At 39.5% G+C, this 18,473-nt stretch overlaps 1 protein-coding gene across 1 annotated transcript in view; it reads left to right on the top strand.

Annotated features, from left to right (window-relative positions):
* LOC113513827 (unconventional myosin-XV) overlaps nt 1-18,473 on the top strand; it is a 159,354-nt gene that overhangs the window by 75,679 nt on the left and 65,202 nt on the right. Inside the window, exons 12-22 of the mRNA XM_052894695.1 lie at nt 514-677; nt 1,440-1,530; nt 2,106-2,266; nt 3,207-3,421; nt 4,435-4,569; nt 4,942-5,111; nt 5,316-5,833; nt 5,989-8,162; nt 8,622-8,773; nt 9,259-9,502; nt 10,519-10,679. Of these exons, the coding sequence (XP_052750655.1) occupies nt 514-677; nt 1,440-1,530; nt 2,106-2,266; nt 3,207-3,421; nt 4,435-4,569; nt 4,942-5,111; nt 5,316-5,833; nt 5,989-8,162; nt 8,622-8,773; nt 9,259-9,502; nt 10,519-10,679 (4,185 nt within the window). The remainder of the gene's footprint in view (nt 1-513; nt 678-1,439; nt 1,531-2,105; nt 2,267-3,206; nt 3,422-4,434; nt 4,570-4,941; nt 5,112-5,315; nt 5,834-5,988; nt 8,163-8,621; nt 8,774-9,258; nt 9,503-10,518; nt 10,680-18,473) is intronic.

Below are 18,473 nucleotides of genomic sequence, written 5' to 3'. Positions count from 1 at the left end.
ATTGCTAAAAAAAAGAAACATAATTACACTTTAGTCTTGAGTCCTCAGGAATGGCAACGCATAGGGGTGTATCATGGGCGAAACAGTATACTCTGTTATGTCCATGGTACTGCTCATGTCTATAGGCGACGGTTACCACTTTCCATCAGGTAGGCCGTCAGCTTGTTTGCCATTCTAAGTCGCATAAAAAAAATTAAGCAAGCTGAAATGGCCCGTCTGTAGCTCTAAGAATCTGCTGACGAATAAAAGTTATTGACTGACAATAATATAGTGTCAAATGCAAATGACGTGTTACAGGTATTAAGTTGATGTAGAGTAGCTCCGAACCATTCCTTACAGTAGTTTACAGGGGACTATATTCAGCAGTTGGCAATAAATTGTTGAAAATAAACAACATTATGAATATTAATTTATTGTACTGTGCTGATACTTCTAAATGGTAACATAGATTTATTTTCCAGTTACGCCAATATTAAAGCAGTGTTGACCCTTAATGGTTACTTTGTAATACAGGTATCGGGCGACGTGTACGCAGAAGACGAACGCGTACAGTTACCCCGAGATCTACAACAATTCGCGTTCTCCAAGTTCAGCTCGGTGTACTTCGCAGACGGTGGTCAACTCAGCCCCAGGAAGCATCCCATCACTAGACCTTTCCTGTCTAAGGCTGCTGTCAGGTATAATGTGGAACCTCTTTCTTATATAATTATTAGTGTCACACATTCACCTGATCCTCAAGCTCTGAGCATACAACCCAAAGTATCCAGATTTGAGTCAATTTAAAAAAGATCGTTTCGTAAATTGGCCCGACCGGGAATAGAATCCGGGACTTGATGACGCAAAACAATGTCCCTACCGTTGCGCTGTGGAGTATTATACCACTGTGATTATAAACGAACGTACCGCTCGCCTGGTGTTAAATGTTGGTGATGTTTTAAGCATGGCAACTACTGACAAAACTCCCTTCATAGTAGGGTTTCTTAAATTGGGGTTTACGGACCTCTAAGAGGTCCATAGCAAGGATCTGCAGTAGGTCAGTTAACTGTAAAAATATTTAAACTACAATTTTTTTTTTAATATAAAAAAGCTATTTTTCTTTTTCTGAATTTTAGGATCTAACTGAGATGTTTTTGACAGGAATCCGTAGCATTGTTTAAGTTGTGTAAGTACTCCGTGACTAAAAAAAGTTTAAGAAACTCTACCTTATGGAGAAGATCTATGTTTACCAGTGTATAGTTAAGCACTGATATAATAATAAACATAATAATTGTCGATCCTGAAAAACTTCCTTTGTGAAAAATCCCATGGTGTTGTTAATAGGTAAAATGTAATAAATAAAAAAATATTAACTGAGATCAGATGAACTTTTAAGAAATAAAAGAAATCACATATATTCCTAGTCCTCCAAATAATGCGATGTGTATTTTGCTCTTTATTAGGGATCAAGATTTTAACGATGCTGTGGCAACATTCAAGTTGATTTTGAGATGGTGCGACGAGTCTGCGGCTGGCGATGAAACTAGACAAAAGGTATATTGAAAATTGTACGCTTAATATGGTAAGAAGTGTCCCATATTAGGTAAAAGGAACAGGCTCAGCTGATGCTGTGAGTGTCCTAGTGCAATGTGACCAGCTGCACAACGCTGGTTTCCAACCACTCCCTCTTTTAACATATATCTATCTTTAATGAACATTAGTTTACGTTCATTCATTAGAATCGGTTTAGAATTGGTAAAAATATTGCTTAACATTTTTCTTTATTCAACTTATAATAGCAAACAAGTTAACGGCGACATGAATAGTACCATGGACATAACAGAGTATACGTTTCGCCCATGATACTCCCCATGCGTTGCCATACCTGAGGACTCAGGTGTTATTCCTCTGTACCCTGTAAATTCACTGTCATATCCCACTCTTCAAACCGAAACACAGCCATGCAAACTTAACTGCTTCACGTTAGAAACACGAATGGGACAGAGATGCCCACGCAAACGATTTTTGTACAAAATCTCTCTCTGGTGCATGTAAAAGAATTATAAAAATTAAAATTATAAGAAGGGAGGGATTAATTTTCATACTAACCGATGATCTGGTTGGCGCAGATCCTGGCGGACTACATAGCGTCTCGCGGGCTGCAGTCGCGCGGGCTCCGCGACGAGATCCTGGTGCAGCTGTGCAACCAGGCCTCGCCCGACAGCGACCGCGTCTGGCACCTCATGGCGCACTGCCTCGCCGCCTTCCAGCCCGGACCGCCGCTGCACAAGTTAGTAATCTATCCACTGCTGTAATTGGTTCGACTGGCACGTCATTTTTTCAAACGAAACTTAATCATTAGTCTCTCGTCCTCTAGAGTACGACAAGGAGAAGTCTATAAATGTAGATGTGTAACTAGATCAGGGGTGGCCAACTTGACTAGACCCAAGATCTACTGTTTACTGACGAAACTCTGTACGTTCTACCAATTACATACTTCTTGAAATCTCAAATGAAAAAACATAGTACACAATTATGTAGTATTGTATTATTCTTTATTTTATTGAAGAGGGAAAATGTAAAACTGAAAATTGTTCTTACTAACTACTTATTTATATTAGCGAGATTATTGCGTCTGAGCATCTTCCGCTGGATTATAGCAAAATATTATATTATTTGCCTTGCCACGATCGACTGGACTAATAGTTACGTTGGCCACTCCTGAAGTAGGCGATGAGACACGACTCGCATCTACAGTTTATGATGTACTACTTTGTTGCTTTTAAAATGTCCTGCTTGTGTATTCATTTATAGCCCTACTGTGGGTTCTTCTTAAATGGGGGAAGAGACTCGCTAAAAATCGTAGCGCACTTGCTACAGAGCAAGACGCTAGCTAGCACTTGCTAGCTAGCTAGTAAGAGCTCCACCGACAAGAGTGCAGCTCTTAAATAGGATAAATAGATTATCTTCAGACTTGAAAGACACAAAAATAAGTATTAAATGTACTTGCGTTAAACTGGTTCACGGTCACGATAAATTGGCGCGAAATTTTTTTTTTTACCAGGCGCTTTCATTCGTACTCAGGCGTCCAGATCGAATAGTTTTCAAGTAAATTTAGTGCGTTAAATTGGCGCTAAGGATTTTTAGGAGACGCTTTTATACGTACTCGTACTAAATGCGCACCGAAAATGGATACGTACGTCACGAGTGTAGTATGTGGGCGGGCGCAGGTACCTGGTGCGGCTGATATCGGAGCGTGCGCCGGCGCGGTGGCGCGCGGCGCTGGCGCGGCTCGTGTGCGGCGCGGGCGCGGGCGCGGGCGCGGGCGCGGCGCGGGCGCACGCCGCCGCCGCCGCCGCCGCCCGCCGCGCGCCGCCCACGCTGCTCGAGTGGCGCGCCGCCCGCGCCGACGCGCGCCCGGCCTTGCCGCTCACCCTGCCCGACGGTACCTGCACTACACTATATTCAGCTAGCGATACGCTTCCAAATTATTTATTTATTTATTTTACACTCGACGGTACCTACACTACACTATATTCAGCTAGCGATACGCTTCAAAATATTTATTTATTTATTTTACACTCGACGGTACCTACACTACACTATATTCAGCTATCGATACGCTTCAAAATTATTTATTTATTTATTTTACACTTTATTGCATCAAGTGAAAAGAGAAATAACAAATACAGTAAATATTAATGAGAAGTGATACAAAAGGCGGCCTTATTGCTAAGCAATCTCTTCCAGACAACCTTTGGGTAGAGGATATTGAGAAAAAGACAAAGGGTAGGTGGCGCACTGTTATATAAATATTATCATATACAAACATATATACATACATACACATACACATATAATATATACACAATTAAATATATACATAACTTACACATACTTACAACAGAAAAAAATGACGAAAGAAAACGAAGAGAGAACACAGGAAAATGGTACTAAAATGAGAGGTAATATCACCATACCAATTAATTTACAGGCTACAGAGGAATAACACCTGAGTCGGCAACGCGTCGAGGGTACTTTTTTATGGATGATAATGGAATGGTAGCACCGTCTGCGCTATCGATATACACTGGCGGGGCACCAGTGAGAGATGACAGATGAGGATGAAGCAGATCAGTTAGCCCATCGTAACAAATACAACAATAATTAGCCACGATGGCAATGGGACTGTTAGACCCCATTACTAACAATCCCTTTCCCCCCAACTCATGGGGGGTATCATGAGCGAAACAATATACTCTGTTATGTCCATGGTACTGCTCATGTCTATAGGCGACGGTTACCACTTTCCATTAGGTGGGCCGTCAGCTTATTTACCATTCTAAGTTGCATAAAAAAATAAATTTGACCAACATTTATTCAAGTATTTTACTGTGATAAGAAGAGACACACAAATATTTTCAATGTTATAATATTAGATTGTATGCGTATGCGCAGAGAGCGTACAGCACGTGTGCGTGGAGTCTTGGACAACGTGTGAGCGGGCGGCGGCGGCTGCGCTCGCAGCTGCCGGCGTCACGCGCCGCGCTACTGGATGGACACTCACTATGGAGCACAACGGACAACTCACCGGTACGTACAACACGACACTGCGATACCCTTGATCACTTTTGATTGACCTCGTCAAAAAAATATTAAATTTTGAAGTCAACTCTCTTCAAAAAATTTACAAATCTGCATCATTCTAAACTGCATTCTATTCTATTCTAATTACATTCATACATATAATAACCTGGTTGCAAGAATATTGATATGAACACGCTTAAATATATGCACTTCTTCTCATTAAAAATATGCAATTTTATACACGCAGTTACACGAATTGCTGCACTGAATAAAAGGGTAAAAGAAAAGTAATAAATTTATATTCATTTATTAAGATTGTACCTCTTATAGAAATAAGGTCCATATTTCCATATTATTAAATAAATGTTTTTGTAATAGAATGGGCGGGTTGTGAGTACGCGCTGGATGCGGTAGGCGAAATAGAAGCATGGGCGGCAATGCCCAGCTCCCGTGGCGAACCGCTTCGTGCATCAGCATCGCGCCTTGCTCCACCCGCGCCCCCGCCCCGCGCTACTTCCATCGAAGCAGATCGTTCGGCTAGACCCCAGGTATTACTATGTCCGCATTGCTAGCGTGTAAAAGATTTACATTAATTGTTAAACATAAATATATTACAAGAAGATTACGTATAATTAAGTTATATATATTATAATATTTTATAAGAATTTATATCAAAACCTTTTTTAAATCGAATATCTACATAGAACAATTTCAATAAGTATTGAAAATTATACCACATGATACTTGTCTAGGTCCCACCACCGGAACCACCAAAATCTCGGTCACCAAGTATCCCACGACTACTCCAAGATTCCATCGACGAGGGCCTCTCCGAATACAACTGGAAAATCGAGCGGGAAGAGTCGCACGCGATGTCGAAACAAAACGATTATTCTAGAAAGATATCCCACGACATTCTCTCGAGAGAGTCGGCGCTTAATGAACGTTACTTCGAACAGAGCAACGATAAAGTCCGCAGTAGATCGTTGGATAATCTGTTGGGAGACAACCCCGTACCACAGCCGACGAAGCTCGCTGACTTGGGATTATCGCAGTCACGACTCAACGATCGATATCACTCGGTGGAGAGATTAGGAGGCGCTCCGAGTGTGGCCAGTAGTAAAGGAGCGATGGAGATAGAATACGGCACTGGATCGCGAGTGCTGCCGTCGCGATATATAAAGTCGCAATATGCGGGAAAACGCGCGCCTGCTGGCTCGCAATCCAGCCGTGCTTATATCGAAAAAAGTTCTGAATTCGGAGGTGTACGGTAAGTTTATTTTTTTTTTTTGCCATAAAGGTGGCAAACAAGCATACAGCCCGCCTGATTGTAAATGGTCCCTGTAGCTTATGGACGCTTGCAATACTAATAATTCTAAAATGACTAATATTTTCTCTTACTCATGTTTTCTTTTTTATTCGTAGATCTTCAGCAATGTCTGATACTTCTGAAGCTCCAAGCTTAGCATCACATGTGCGTCGAGTCAGAGTTCCGAGCCAAGCTTCCGACGTCGACCAGTTCCTGGACGATCTGTTTTCTCCAGTCCTTGACCCTAATATCGACGAACTTTCAGACGCTCGTTCACTTGCTGCCAGCATTAAGGGAGGAAAAACCTACGCCGATTTTATCGATAATATCCTTAATTGTGATTACAAAGATCAAATGAAAGTATTGAACAATGCTAAAGAGTTACAACATTTAATTAAAGGAGGTGGTAAAGAGGAAAGGGATAAGGGTTCTAGCAGAAAGGAATCGAGTGTCGGTTCAGTAGACGATTACATAACCAATCTTTTTGATCCCATTTTTATGAACGATAGTCTGAAGAGACTAACTGATGGGGAAGGACTTTCGGGAGCAATCAAAGGCGGGGGAGCCACTCCAAGAGCTGCGTCTGCTAACACATCAGCTTTGAGTTATGGCGGTTTATCTTTACCACCAACTATGCCAGCTACACCCGAAGCTTTAGCAGCGGCGTTAGGTCTTCATTTACCACCACCTGGAACAGTTGATATAAATGCATATCACCAAAACCTTCAAAGAGCGTTTCTACAAAGCGCGATGGCACAAAATCTTCAAATACAACAACAGCTCCTAGCTCAAAATCAGGCATTACAAACTCTTCTAGCTGGTCAGGTTGTAGAATCTTCTGAAACGGAAACAATCTCACCAGTTAGGCCATCGACAGTGGTACACGCTCAGGTTCATTCACCGCCAAGAATAGCAGTAAAAACTAGACGTGAGTCTAACGAAAGCTCCTCAGCCGGAGCTCCTCCCCCGCCTCCTCCTCCGATGCCTCCACCACTACATGCTACAGATCCATCTGAAGTACGACCATTTATGGATCCCTATGGTAGAGCGAAAACAGTTCGTATAGGTAAATGGCGATGGCCTCCTCCTAAAGACGCTACCGGGCAGGAACAAACACAAGATTTTACTAAATTTAAGATGCGCCAGATACAAAGAAGACACACTCCTCAAGCTCAAACAAATGGTGTAGAACACGAAGCGCCTAGGGGCAGGTCCCGGTCTGAGGCTTCACCGGGTATAGAATGGGAGGAATTTGAAGTAGACGGCCCAGTATCACCCAGCAGGGAACCACCTAATCAACGAACAGCCAGAAGAAGCTTTGAGATTGGAGCGCAACGTCCTTCACCAGGTAGTGTTGGGAAGCTAAAGCTGAGCTCCGAAATGAGACAACGACTGGAGCGAGTAACGGCCAATCATTCGGTGCGCAGTTCTTCTTCTGCGGCGGAAACACCTCGCACGGTAAATAAGTTGGAAGACACAAGAAAGCTGATGTTGGAACGTCAACTAGGAGGTGGCATGAGGTGGGACGCGCCTCCACCTCCACTCCCGCCAGCACCACCGGGTCCTGCACCACCACCACCGAAATCTCCCCCCACGCCGCCTGACCGGCCAGCACCTCCACCTCCGGCTCCAGACTCGTCATCTACGTTTGCTCAATTACGCCGAGATAGAGATACCTTTGGAGTACACCAAAACCGGGAGGCGGACGATCGTCACGCCTTTCTAGCTAATTGGAACTCCCGAAGAAAGGACGAACCGGATTCACCTCGTGACGACTTGGCTACTCGTTTCTTAACAGCGGACCGCCGCGAAAGGAACTCCCGCGTAAGAGACGATTGGGGAGACGAGTCTGAGATTAGGAGCTACAATGGTGACAAACAAGGCCGCGACGAATGGGACTCTGAATCTGGCGTCGATTCCAGTCGACGCGACCGCGACAACTTCTCCGGGAGAGAAGCGTCCGAGATCTACGAAATTCATCCAGCTCGAGCTGAGAGGCGAAGGGATGAAAACGGCGTCGATGACTCATTCGATCGTAAGCGGTCGCCATTCTTCGATGATTTTGAGCGTTTCGATGGGAGGAAGAACTCACGTGACATGCTAGTGGGGCGAGCTAGAGATAGCCCACGATCGGATATTATTTTCCCGCCTGATAACAATGATATGAAGACAACCAGCCGAGCCACGTTCAAAACTCATATGGTGCAAAAAGAGAGGGACAGAAAGATGGAAGCGGAAAGAAGACACTCGGTGTCTACTCACGTGACCGATAAAACTGAACACCTCGAACGTAAGTATAATTTTTTTATCATATTTTCTATGAAACTTTAACCAAATTGGTAAATGTTTAAATTAATAATTTCATTTACAATGATTTTTCTGTACAGTCGAGATGAAAAACTAAATTATGAAAACAATGAATTAAGCTAAAAGTATATTTTGATTAAGTGTTGTTTTCATTTCTTTTGTTTAATTTGCTCGACTTACATTTAGGTGTCACAACTCAAATACTTACTGGCTAAAATAGATTCGAAAATTAGAATCACTAATGAAAATAAATACCAGTTAACTTTATTTAGAAATGGTAAAGAGCAGTTTTGGTTTCTCGAAATAAAGTCACGTAAATCGAAATAAGTACATGGATCGATCATGATTAAAGTTTAGCACTTTTATACTAATTCATATTTAGAACTAGAATTTCATTAAAATCTTGAGAGATGCTTTGAATAAGTACGATGTTGTCGGACAGGCGACGTGCCGGCGCCAGCGGCACTGCTACCTTCGGAGCGCACGTTCCTCACATACGGCCGCGTGCCGTGGAAACTGCGCGTGCGCAAGGAGGTCTTCACCCCACTCGAGACCTACAACGATCCTGCCATACTAGACTTACTTTATGCTCAGGTAAGTTCAAATTATATAGTTGTTAGTACATTATCCTTTATTTTCTCCCGCTTTCTATTTTTTTTAACTTCCCTCATTTTTCATCATAATTTATATAATTAAATAACATTTTTAAAGACAGATTCGATCCTAGTAACAAAGTTTTTTTTTTTATTTTGTGTATTTATTATAAAATTTCACGAGTAAATTATTCCAACCAAAAGAGACTCTTAAAAGAAGAATGGAATAAAAAGAGAATAAAACGTTAAATCTGTTTCCAAAACCAGTTATTTTGATTTAAGAACTAAACTACTGAATCGATTTTAATAAAATTTCTATTGGACCAGTCTAAAAGTATATATTCTTTTAGATGAAAAAATATGTTTCCAAATCCATTTTATACTTGTAAATGACGGACTTCTGAGAACATGAAAAATACAACCGAATCGAGAGACGCATTCTTGTTTTGAAGTCGATTGACAAGATACTTTCGTCCGGTACGGCAGATAGTGCACGATATAAACTCGACGGCGCCGTCTCTGCGGCTTGGCGCGGCGGAACGACGCGCGGGCGCCGCGTGGCTGGCGGCGCAGCCGGCCGGCCCCCCGCGCGCCGCCGCCAAGCGGCAGGCCGTGGACATGGCACGCGCGTGGCCCTTCTACTTCGCGAGGCTGTTCACCGCCAGGCTACCGCCCGGCGAGAACGCTGTACTCGCTGTCTCGCACGCCGCCGTCACTATAGGCGTAAAAGGTACGAGCACTACGTTACGATATTGTTACATTACACACGCTACCTAACGGCAATCTGTGGACATGATACGTGCGATATTAATATATTCACTAGGCTATAAACTAAGGTTTCAAAATTCAACCAGGCGTTTTAATTAAACTGTTTAAAAATACTTTTTAAGTTTTTTTAAAATTTGTTTTTTTACAATATACAATTACTTATTATGCATGCCACAAATGCATGTTGTTATATTTTAATGAATACAGGGAGGTAAATTGTATAAGTTACTAGGCTAAAGCTTTGGATAGTTATTAAGTAATTAATAAAAAAAAATTAAAGAATATTCATTCATCAATTTAAAATATATATAATTCGACCACGTGCAGCTAAGTTTGGCAACTTTAGCAACTGGCATTAGTAAGGGATAAAAAGTGAATTAAAAGGCGAGTCAATTAGCCTATCGTGATGAATAGACCTGAAATTCAGCGCATAGATCCCTTGATCACTCCTGGAATCCGTTGTCCTGTCAGGTCGATCTCCACGTAATACCCCACGTGAAGAACCACCTGGCAGGGTATTATTGCTAACAATGGGACTGGTAGTCCGCATCATCTATCCCCCCTCTCAAACGTCAAGTTAGGTACACCTAACTCACGGGAGGGGTGTAGGGGTTGTTAGTAATGCGGACTTCCGGTCCTATTGCTAGCAATATACGCTATCAGGTCGACCTCCACGTGGTACCCCATGGAAACCATTATGCTCAATTCCAGGTGTGTTCATCACGATGGGCTAACTAACCTGCCTTTTCATTCTCACCTATTATCCCTCACTGGTGCCCCAGCGTATACCGTTAACGCAGGCGGTGGTACCATTCCATTATCATTCATTAAAAAAAACCCTAACTCACGGGTTGATCTTGTTACATAGATTGTGCACCGAATGTTGCTTCTGCAGGCATTTATTGTACCATTATATGTGGAGCTATTAATAAAAAATAATATTATGACCATTAACGACATGGTTACGTGCGCGGCTAGGTCCGGGCGGGCTGGCGGTGCGGCGGTCGCTGCCGCTGGGCGGGCTGCGCGCGTCGTCGCCGGCGCCGCACGCGCTGCAGCTGGCCGGGCTGTCGCTGCACGTGCCGCTCGCGCACCACGCGCACGCGCTCATCGCCGAGTTCGTATTACAACACTCTCAGGTCAGTGCCTTACAGTTTTATCACTATTTTTCAAACTACTATGAATTGTGTTTACTGATCCTGCGGCGCCTTTTTTAAACCTTAAACTCTTAGGTGCAGCCCGACCACAACAGGAGTAGACGGCAATGTTTTACTTTTTTTTTACTGTTTTTTTTGTTTTTTAGGGATTTTATTTTTATTTTAAATTGGATATACCAATTCAAAATAATGAAAAATTTAATTAAATATTGTTTTCAATGGTGTTAAATGAATTTAGTTTATACTTTATAGTTTTTTTTTTTTTAATGGGTGATAATGGAATGGTAACCCCGCCTATGCTATCGGTATACACTGGCGGGCTACCAGTGAGGGATGATAGGTGACGATGAAAGCAGGTACGTTAGGTCATCGTGACGAATTCCACTAGAAATAACCACGATGGTTTCCAGGGGGAACCGCGTGGACATATACTTTATAGTTAGTTGATACAGTATGTTTTAACTATTATTTATTTACTCACTGGTTCACGCGGGTGAAGCCATAGAATTAACAAGAAAAAGACGAAGATAAAAATAACATAATTTAAAAAAAAATACGGACTAACTGAGAACCTGTTTCTTTTTGGTAGTCGCTGAAAATAACAAAAATAAACAGTAACTGAGTAACCTACTTTTAACCGATCTTATAACTGCTTGAATTTATCGTTTACGCTTAATTTTATGTGCAACTAAAATATTTTGAGTTGTGTAATAACTTTAAAAGCCCATTTGCACGATTTACATAATTATATTTACGTTTCCTTTTATATACATATATCAATAACTTTTTATGGAAATCTCAGTTTCCAAAAAAATCCGCTAGAGGTGCAGTTATGTTTTTAATACAAAATTTCTGCCAAAAAAATAACGCAATCCCAACATAAATCTTTATACAACTTCGTCAATGAGGGAGGAAAGGGATTGTTAGTAATGGAGACTAAAAATCCCATTGCTAGCAATATACCCAACCAGGTCGAACTCCTCGCGGTTCTCCCTGGAAACTCATGGTTAATTCCTGATGAATTCATCATGATGGGCTAACTGGCCTGTTTTCATTCTCATCGATCACCCTTCACTGGTGCTCCGCCAGTGTATCCCGTTATCACAGGTGGGGTTACCATTCCATTTTCATCCACCAAAAAAAAAAACTTCGTCAATGAAGAAGCTGGTATGTAGGTACTATTTACCTAACTGCCCGAGATGAAAAGTAGCCTGTATCCCTCTCCATCCCATATAGTGATTGGTTAAAGCGCTAAAAGGTAACAAACGAAATTCACTTTTACATTTATAACATTTGTTAAGAAGTTGAATGAAATATATTTCATTTATGCTTACTCATTCGAAAGGCGTTACGCCATTGGAAATGGATAAAAAAAGCATGTGTATGTTGCCGCTAATACCTACTGGTAGGTGACCTTTACAAAAAAAAGAATAGTTTTACGTGTAATCAAGTACCTTTTGTATGTTGTATCCAAGAAAAAAAATTCTACGATTTTTTTTAAATGGGTAATGACGGAATGGTATCCCCGCCTGCGCTATCGGTATACACTGGCGGAGCACCAGTGAGTGTTGATAGGTGAGGATGAAAAGACATGTCAGTTAGCCCATCGTGATGAATACACTTGGAATTCAACACGATGATTTCCAGAGAGGACCACGAGGAGGTCGACTTGGTTGAGTATATTGCTAGCAATGGGGCCCTTAGTCACCATTATTAACATTATCTCTCGCCTCCTCCCCCAAATTCTACGGTTATCTTATTAAATAATAATACTAGCTGACCCAGCGAACTTCGTACCGCCTAGCAGTCGATTCTGGGGGAAAGGAATTGGTAGCAATTCAGTTAGACATTGCTAGCAGGTCGACCTCCACGTGGTTCCCCTGGAAACCATCGTGAACAATTCTTGTTGAATTCGTCACATTGGGCTAACTGACCTGCTTCATCCTCACCTATCATCCCTCACTGGTGCCCCGCCGGTGTATACCGATAGCGCGGGTGGGGTTACCATTCCATTATCACCCATTTAAAAAAAAATCTGTCGATTCTTTAATTTTTTAGTATTTTTAATACTTATTCTGCTATTCGGGACGCCGGGTACTAACGTCACTCAATTGTTTTGCCTTCCTGGAACCTCACCACTAACGTTTGAACTTTACAGTACGGTATTAAATTTCAAATTGACTTTTAAATATAATTACAAATCGTTTGTATGGGAGTTTAGAAAAGTGTTGTTTTTAGATATTTTCAGGCAATTTTAAAAAAAAAATCCGTCCATAGGAACCATCCTCGTGCTTCAAAGAATATTCTGTAAAAAGAATTAGCAATCGGTTCAGCTGTTCTCGGGATTTACGGATAACAACACATTCAGCGATTCATATTTATATATTAAGATTGTAACTGAACGATATCTGTACATTCTTTACATTTCTATTTAAGAGTTGCACTCTTGTCAGCGGAGTTTTACGATTTTCAGCGAGTCCCTTCACCTCTGATACGACACGACACCAACATTTTCCTGATGTAACTATGTCTTAGTCTCCCCCTTTCCCTCCTTCCTTCTGCCTGTACATAGAAGATTAAAAAAAAATAGAAATAATAGAAGACAAAGTAGTGATTTTTAGAAATGTTGTATGTCTGTCTCACACAGACAGGCAGACAAAATTAGTCATCAATAATTTCTTCCAGCATCACGCAAAAACAACTGCAGCAAAATGACATATTATGATACCACATCTAGAAGTAGTCTGTTTCATTAGTTCCCCTACTTCTGAAATTAATGCGTGTATGAGCTAATTTTTAAACATCAAATGATGTAACCGCACGACGCTTATAAATTCAATAATTTTTTTTAAAATATTCCATATTTTGTTTGGTTTTATGTTACTGCTTTTTTTACTTATTTAATTCCAACATATTGAGATCATATTTAGACCCCATACTACATTATTATTGTGGTATCAACCGTTAACTATCCACTGCTAAACATAGCCTTTCCCATAAGTGGGGGTTTGCCTGTAGTCGCCACGCTTAGCAGGCGAGTTGGCAACCGCAGTTTGGCTTTTGGTTGTTTAAGAGGGACACTGTTTCCCATCCCTCCATAATAAGTTCCCTTACTCGCCCCTTACGACACTCACGGGAAAGAAAGGGGTGGCCTATTCCATGCCAGGACCTACATTACCACATACGAGGTTTGTCCGGAAAGTACGTATAAAAGTTTTTTAAAAATTTTATTTTACAATTATTCAGGTAAATCAATTTTATCCCCTTCAAAGTACTCCCCCTGTGACATAATGCACTTGTGCCAACGCCGTTTCCACTGTGAGAAGGCTCCTTGAAAGTCCTCTGGTTGTAGGTTTCTCAGCTGCCCCGTCGTAGCTTTTTTTATCTCATTTATGTCCCCCAAATGCCGCCCCCGAAGTACCAATTTGGTTTTTGGGAACAAGAAGAAGTCACACGGGGCCAAATCCGGCGAATAGGGGGGGGTGTTCGGTCACCGTAATGGAATTTTTACTCAAAAACTCACGGACAACAAGAGAGGTGTGGGCAGGGGCATTGTCGTGGTGAAGAATCCAACGCCCCTCTCGCGCCAATTCTGGACGAACTCGTGCCACACGAGCTTTGAGGCGTCTGAGCACATCGACGTAGAATTTTCCATCAACTGTCTGGCCTGGAGGGACGAATTCGTCGGAATGTGAAGTGGAAGGACGTCCTGAACGTGGGTCATCTTGAACGCTTTCTCGGCCCTCTCTGAATCTTTTTAGCCACTTGTGGACGGTTGGTTCCTTCACAGCATCATCCCCATAAACTGTTCTGAGATCGGCAAAAATTTCACGGCCATTCTTGCCGAGTTTCGAGAGAAACTTGATTACGACGCGCTGCTCTTCAACGGAAGCGGGCTCCATGCCGACGGGGTTTCGTTAAGAGGTAACTTCACAGATGGCGTGACAAGCCAGTTCGCACCGCACGGCGGTCAGACCAGAACTGAAGCATTGTTAGGGACATAAGGAAGGGGTCCTGCGCTTACCTGGCCTCCCCACTCCTCTTTCTCGCATTCCAGAACACTTTTATACGAACTTTCCGGACAGACCTCGTATACTGCAACATACTTTTTTTTTTCCTCTACCCAAAGGCCGTGTAGAAAAGTTTTCTTTAGCGATAAGACCGCCTTGTACTTGTACCTCGTATATGTAATATACATGTACCTATATACTGTTTTCATTTATTCTTTAATAAGTGGTACAATAAAGAGTAAATAAATAAATAAATAAACATCTCTTGAAATGCAAAAAGTTAAATAATGTATCCACTTATGTGAATGTTTAATTATAAACATGAACAAAAATAAAAAATTTAAGACATGTAACTAAACACAATGAAATTAATTCTATTAAATTTGTTTCACATAAAAATATGTAAACAGGAATATCCGTCAAGTTTTTATATTTAAATAAATATGCAAATCGGGCCGTTAAAACGAAACGTCTTAGCTTAGTCATTTAGAAATTAAAAAGTATGGTGTCTCTTCTCGCTCTTGACATTAATATGCCATTAGAGCTAATTGCATTTCACATAAGGCCGCCTCTACACACTATTGCCGCTTTAGCCTCTTTTAGTCAAATGTAGCAACTTTACAAGATTTGTCTGTAACAAAAAAATTTCCTACTTGCAGTTTTAATGAGACATAATGGAAATATAAACTAACGAATAATAGACTCGATCATAAGACAGTCTGCTAATGTTCAACAGTAGTACAAACAAAAAAATGAATTAATTAATTATATATGTTATTTATTTAATTTCTAAATATTATATATCTATGACCATTTCAATAAAATTTGATTACCCACAGACTGTATTTCTAGTTATTTCTGGGTACAACTTTTAGTTACTTTTATATTATATTGGATTAACCATTACTGAACACATTTTCTTGATTTTTGGTGTGGTTTGGTAGGTTTTTTTTTGTTTGATCAGCCGCTTTTTATATAGCAATCTTAAATAAAGTACGAGATCTATATTGACTCTTAACGTATAATATTTATAATATATACCCACTTTTTCGGCACATTTTAGCTAATAAATTCATAATGAAGGTGGCAACATTGGCCCGATGCCGTCTGTGAGACGAAACCAGTTGCGGCTGATTGGTGCGCCTCACATTGCATAATGAATTCATAATACCCTATTGAGTAATTTCGGAAGTAGGAAACGGGACCGACTTATTGACTGTTCGATTTTACTTTTTAATGGCGATATAACATCGCCGCACCGTGCGTTTACGGTATACGGGTGGGTAAATGTCATTGTAACTACTTATCGTTAATTGCAAGTCATTACTAAGTATTTAAATAAATAAATGGATATGTTACGGAACTTTTGCAATAACTGTTCATAATATTTAATTGTCCTTTATCTTTTTCTATTTTTCTCATAAAGTATAAAGTCACATGAAATGGAAAGAAATAGATGACATCGCAAATCGTATATTTTTCTTAGTCTAAAAATTTTTTGTATATGGCAATAGTAAAAATATTTATGGTCTATAAAAAAAATGTCTTACAATAGATTTCTAATTATGACAATGTCCTGTATTATTTTAAAATAAAAAAGACAAATTTTCTTTATGTGTTTTAATAATCACACACAATAAGAGTGGTTATTGTAGTGATCAATGGAGTTACGCTTACTCGTACGAACTATTGTGATACTGTAATACTCAATTCATATACACGATATTTGAATACAGGATTAAGGTACTTATGGTACTCAAATACTACTAGAGTGTTTAATTTTTGTTTCTGTTTATTCATTTTATTAAGTTTATTTTATTATTTTATTATTAAGCAGTTGTGTTTGCATGACTGTGTATCAGTTTGAAGGGTGGGATATGGCGTGAATTTACTGGGTACAGAGGAATAATAGCTGAGTCCTCAGGGATGGTAACGCATTGGGGGTATAATGGTCGGAACAGTATACTCTGTTATGTCCATGGTACTGCTCATGTCTATAGGCGACGGTTACCACTTTCCATCAGGTGGGCCGTCAGCTTGTATGTCATTCTAAGTTGTATAAAAAAAAATTCAGAAAAATTATTAAATGACTGGACATTTGTAATCTTTGTTAAAAGTAAGCTTTGGAAAACAATTGAAAAGTTACTCGAATCTAATGAAATATTTTATTAGAATATCCAAAGAGATATTTAGTTATTTATTAAACTTGAATACAGCTAGAACGTGTAAATGGCGGACTCAACACCATATGGCGTCATCTACCAGTCGACCGTAGACAGGAATAACAGAAAATGTAATTGACGGTGCAACGTAATGAACAATATTAAATTAAAACAGTAATTCTAAAATAACATGCATACAAAACTCATGTTATCTACATTATATGTATATATGTATATTATACACATACTCGAGTTCTTGCCTGAGAGCTCAAACTCGAATCGAAATTCCATTATTTTTTGAATGAGTACCAAAAAATGGAATACAAAAAAAACAATTCGGCACATCACTATACCACTCACATATTTGTTCTCTTACCTTCTACTTCTTATTAAACCCTGAGTTTGATACCAACATTACTCAATACTTCACAATTTGAATTACACAATAATTTTAATCGATGATTTAGTATGCCGTTACATTTTATCAAAAAATAACATCCTTATTAAACAACTTTCAAAAGAAGGTTTTTCGTTCGTCTGTATTATTTTTTTATTGCTATATTACATGATTTTAATAATTCATTTGGCTTAAAATTATCGTTTTTCATCGCAGAGCAAATTATTGCGGAGCAAAAACTGCATTTTCAACCGACTTCAAAGCGAAAGAAGTTCTCAATTGGGTTGCATATTTTTAATGTTTGTTACCCCGTAACTCCGTCATTCGTAAACCTATTTGATAAATTCTGTTTTTTTTTTTTTTTATTCAAAATGATTTAGAGATTAATCCTATAGAAATGTTATCAAAATCTTTGTTTTTCTAGAATTGAAGTCGGCTTTTTCGTAGAACACATTTTTAAATTATGTGAAATAAAATCTACTTATTTGCTTACAATTCCACGTTCTGAATTGAAATATTTTTAATTTAATGTGACAATGAAATATATATGTGTACATCGATTTTTTTTTTTATGACTGAAGTCTACATTTCTTTTTTTTACTAATTTTTTTAAGAACTTATGTTAAAAAAAATATAGTAAATTTGCTTATGCCCATTCTTATTATCTTCTAAAATGTTGCCTGATACTTCTTTTCAGAATATTAACTAATTTAAGTTCTATTAAAAATATTTATTAGTTCTATATATATTTATATAGTTCTATATATAACTTTCTATTAATTTGTCGTCTAATTCACTCTAATTTTCTTGTTACCTACCAAAATTATCACACATTCAAATATTAATCGGATTAATGTCTTTTTTATTGCCTAATGAATTATTTAAATATTCAAATTATAATCTGCCTTCTGCAGTGTTGACATTGCAGTAATTAAACAGTTACAAAAATAATCTTAAGTATAATATTTTTTTTTATTGGTAGAAAATGGAATAGTAACTTAGATAAATAGTACTTACCTACATACCTGCTTCTTCATTGACGAAGTTTTTTTTTTTTTGGTGGATGAAAATGGAATGGTAATTCCGCCTGCGCTAACGGGATACGCTGGCGGGGCACCAATGAAGGGTGATTGATGAGGATGAAAACAGGCCAGTTAGCCCATCATGATGAATTCATCAGAAATTAATCATGATAGCTTCCAGGGGG

The sequence above is a fragment of the Galleria mellonella genome, unplaced genomic scaffold (genome assembly GCF_026898425.1).
Source record: "Galleria mellonella isolate WM207_F2 unplaced genomic scaffold, CSIRO_AGI_GalMel_v1 utg116, whole genome shotgun sequence".
Lineage (NCBI taxonomy): Eukaryota > Metazoa > Arthropoda > Insecta > Lepidoptera > Pyralidae > Galleria > Galleria mellonella.
This window is presented reverse-complemented; position numbering and strand designations above follow the sequence as displayed.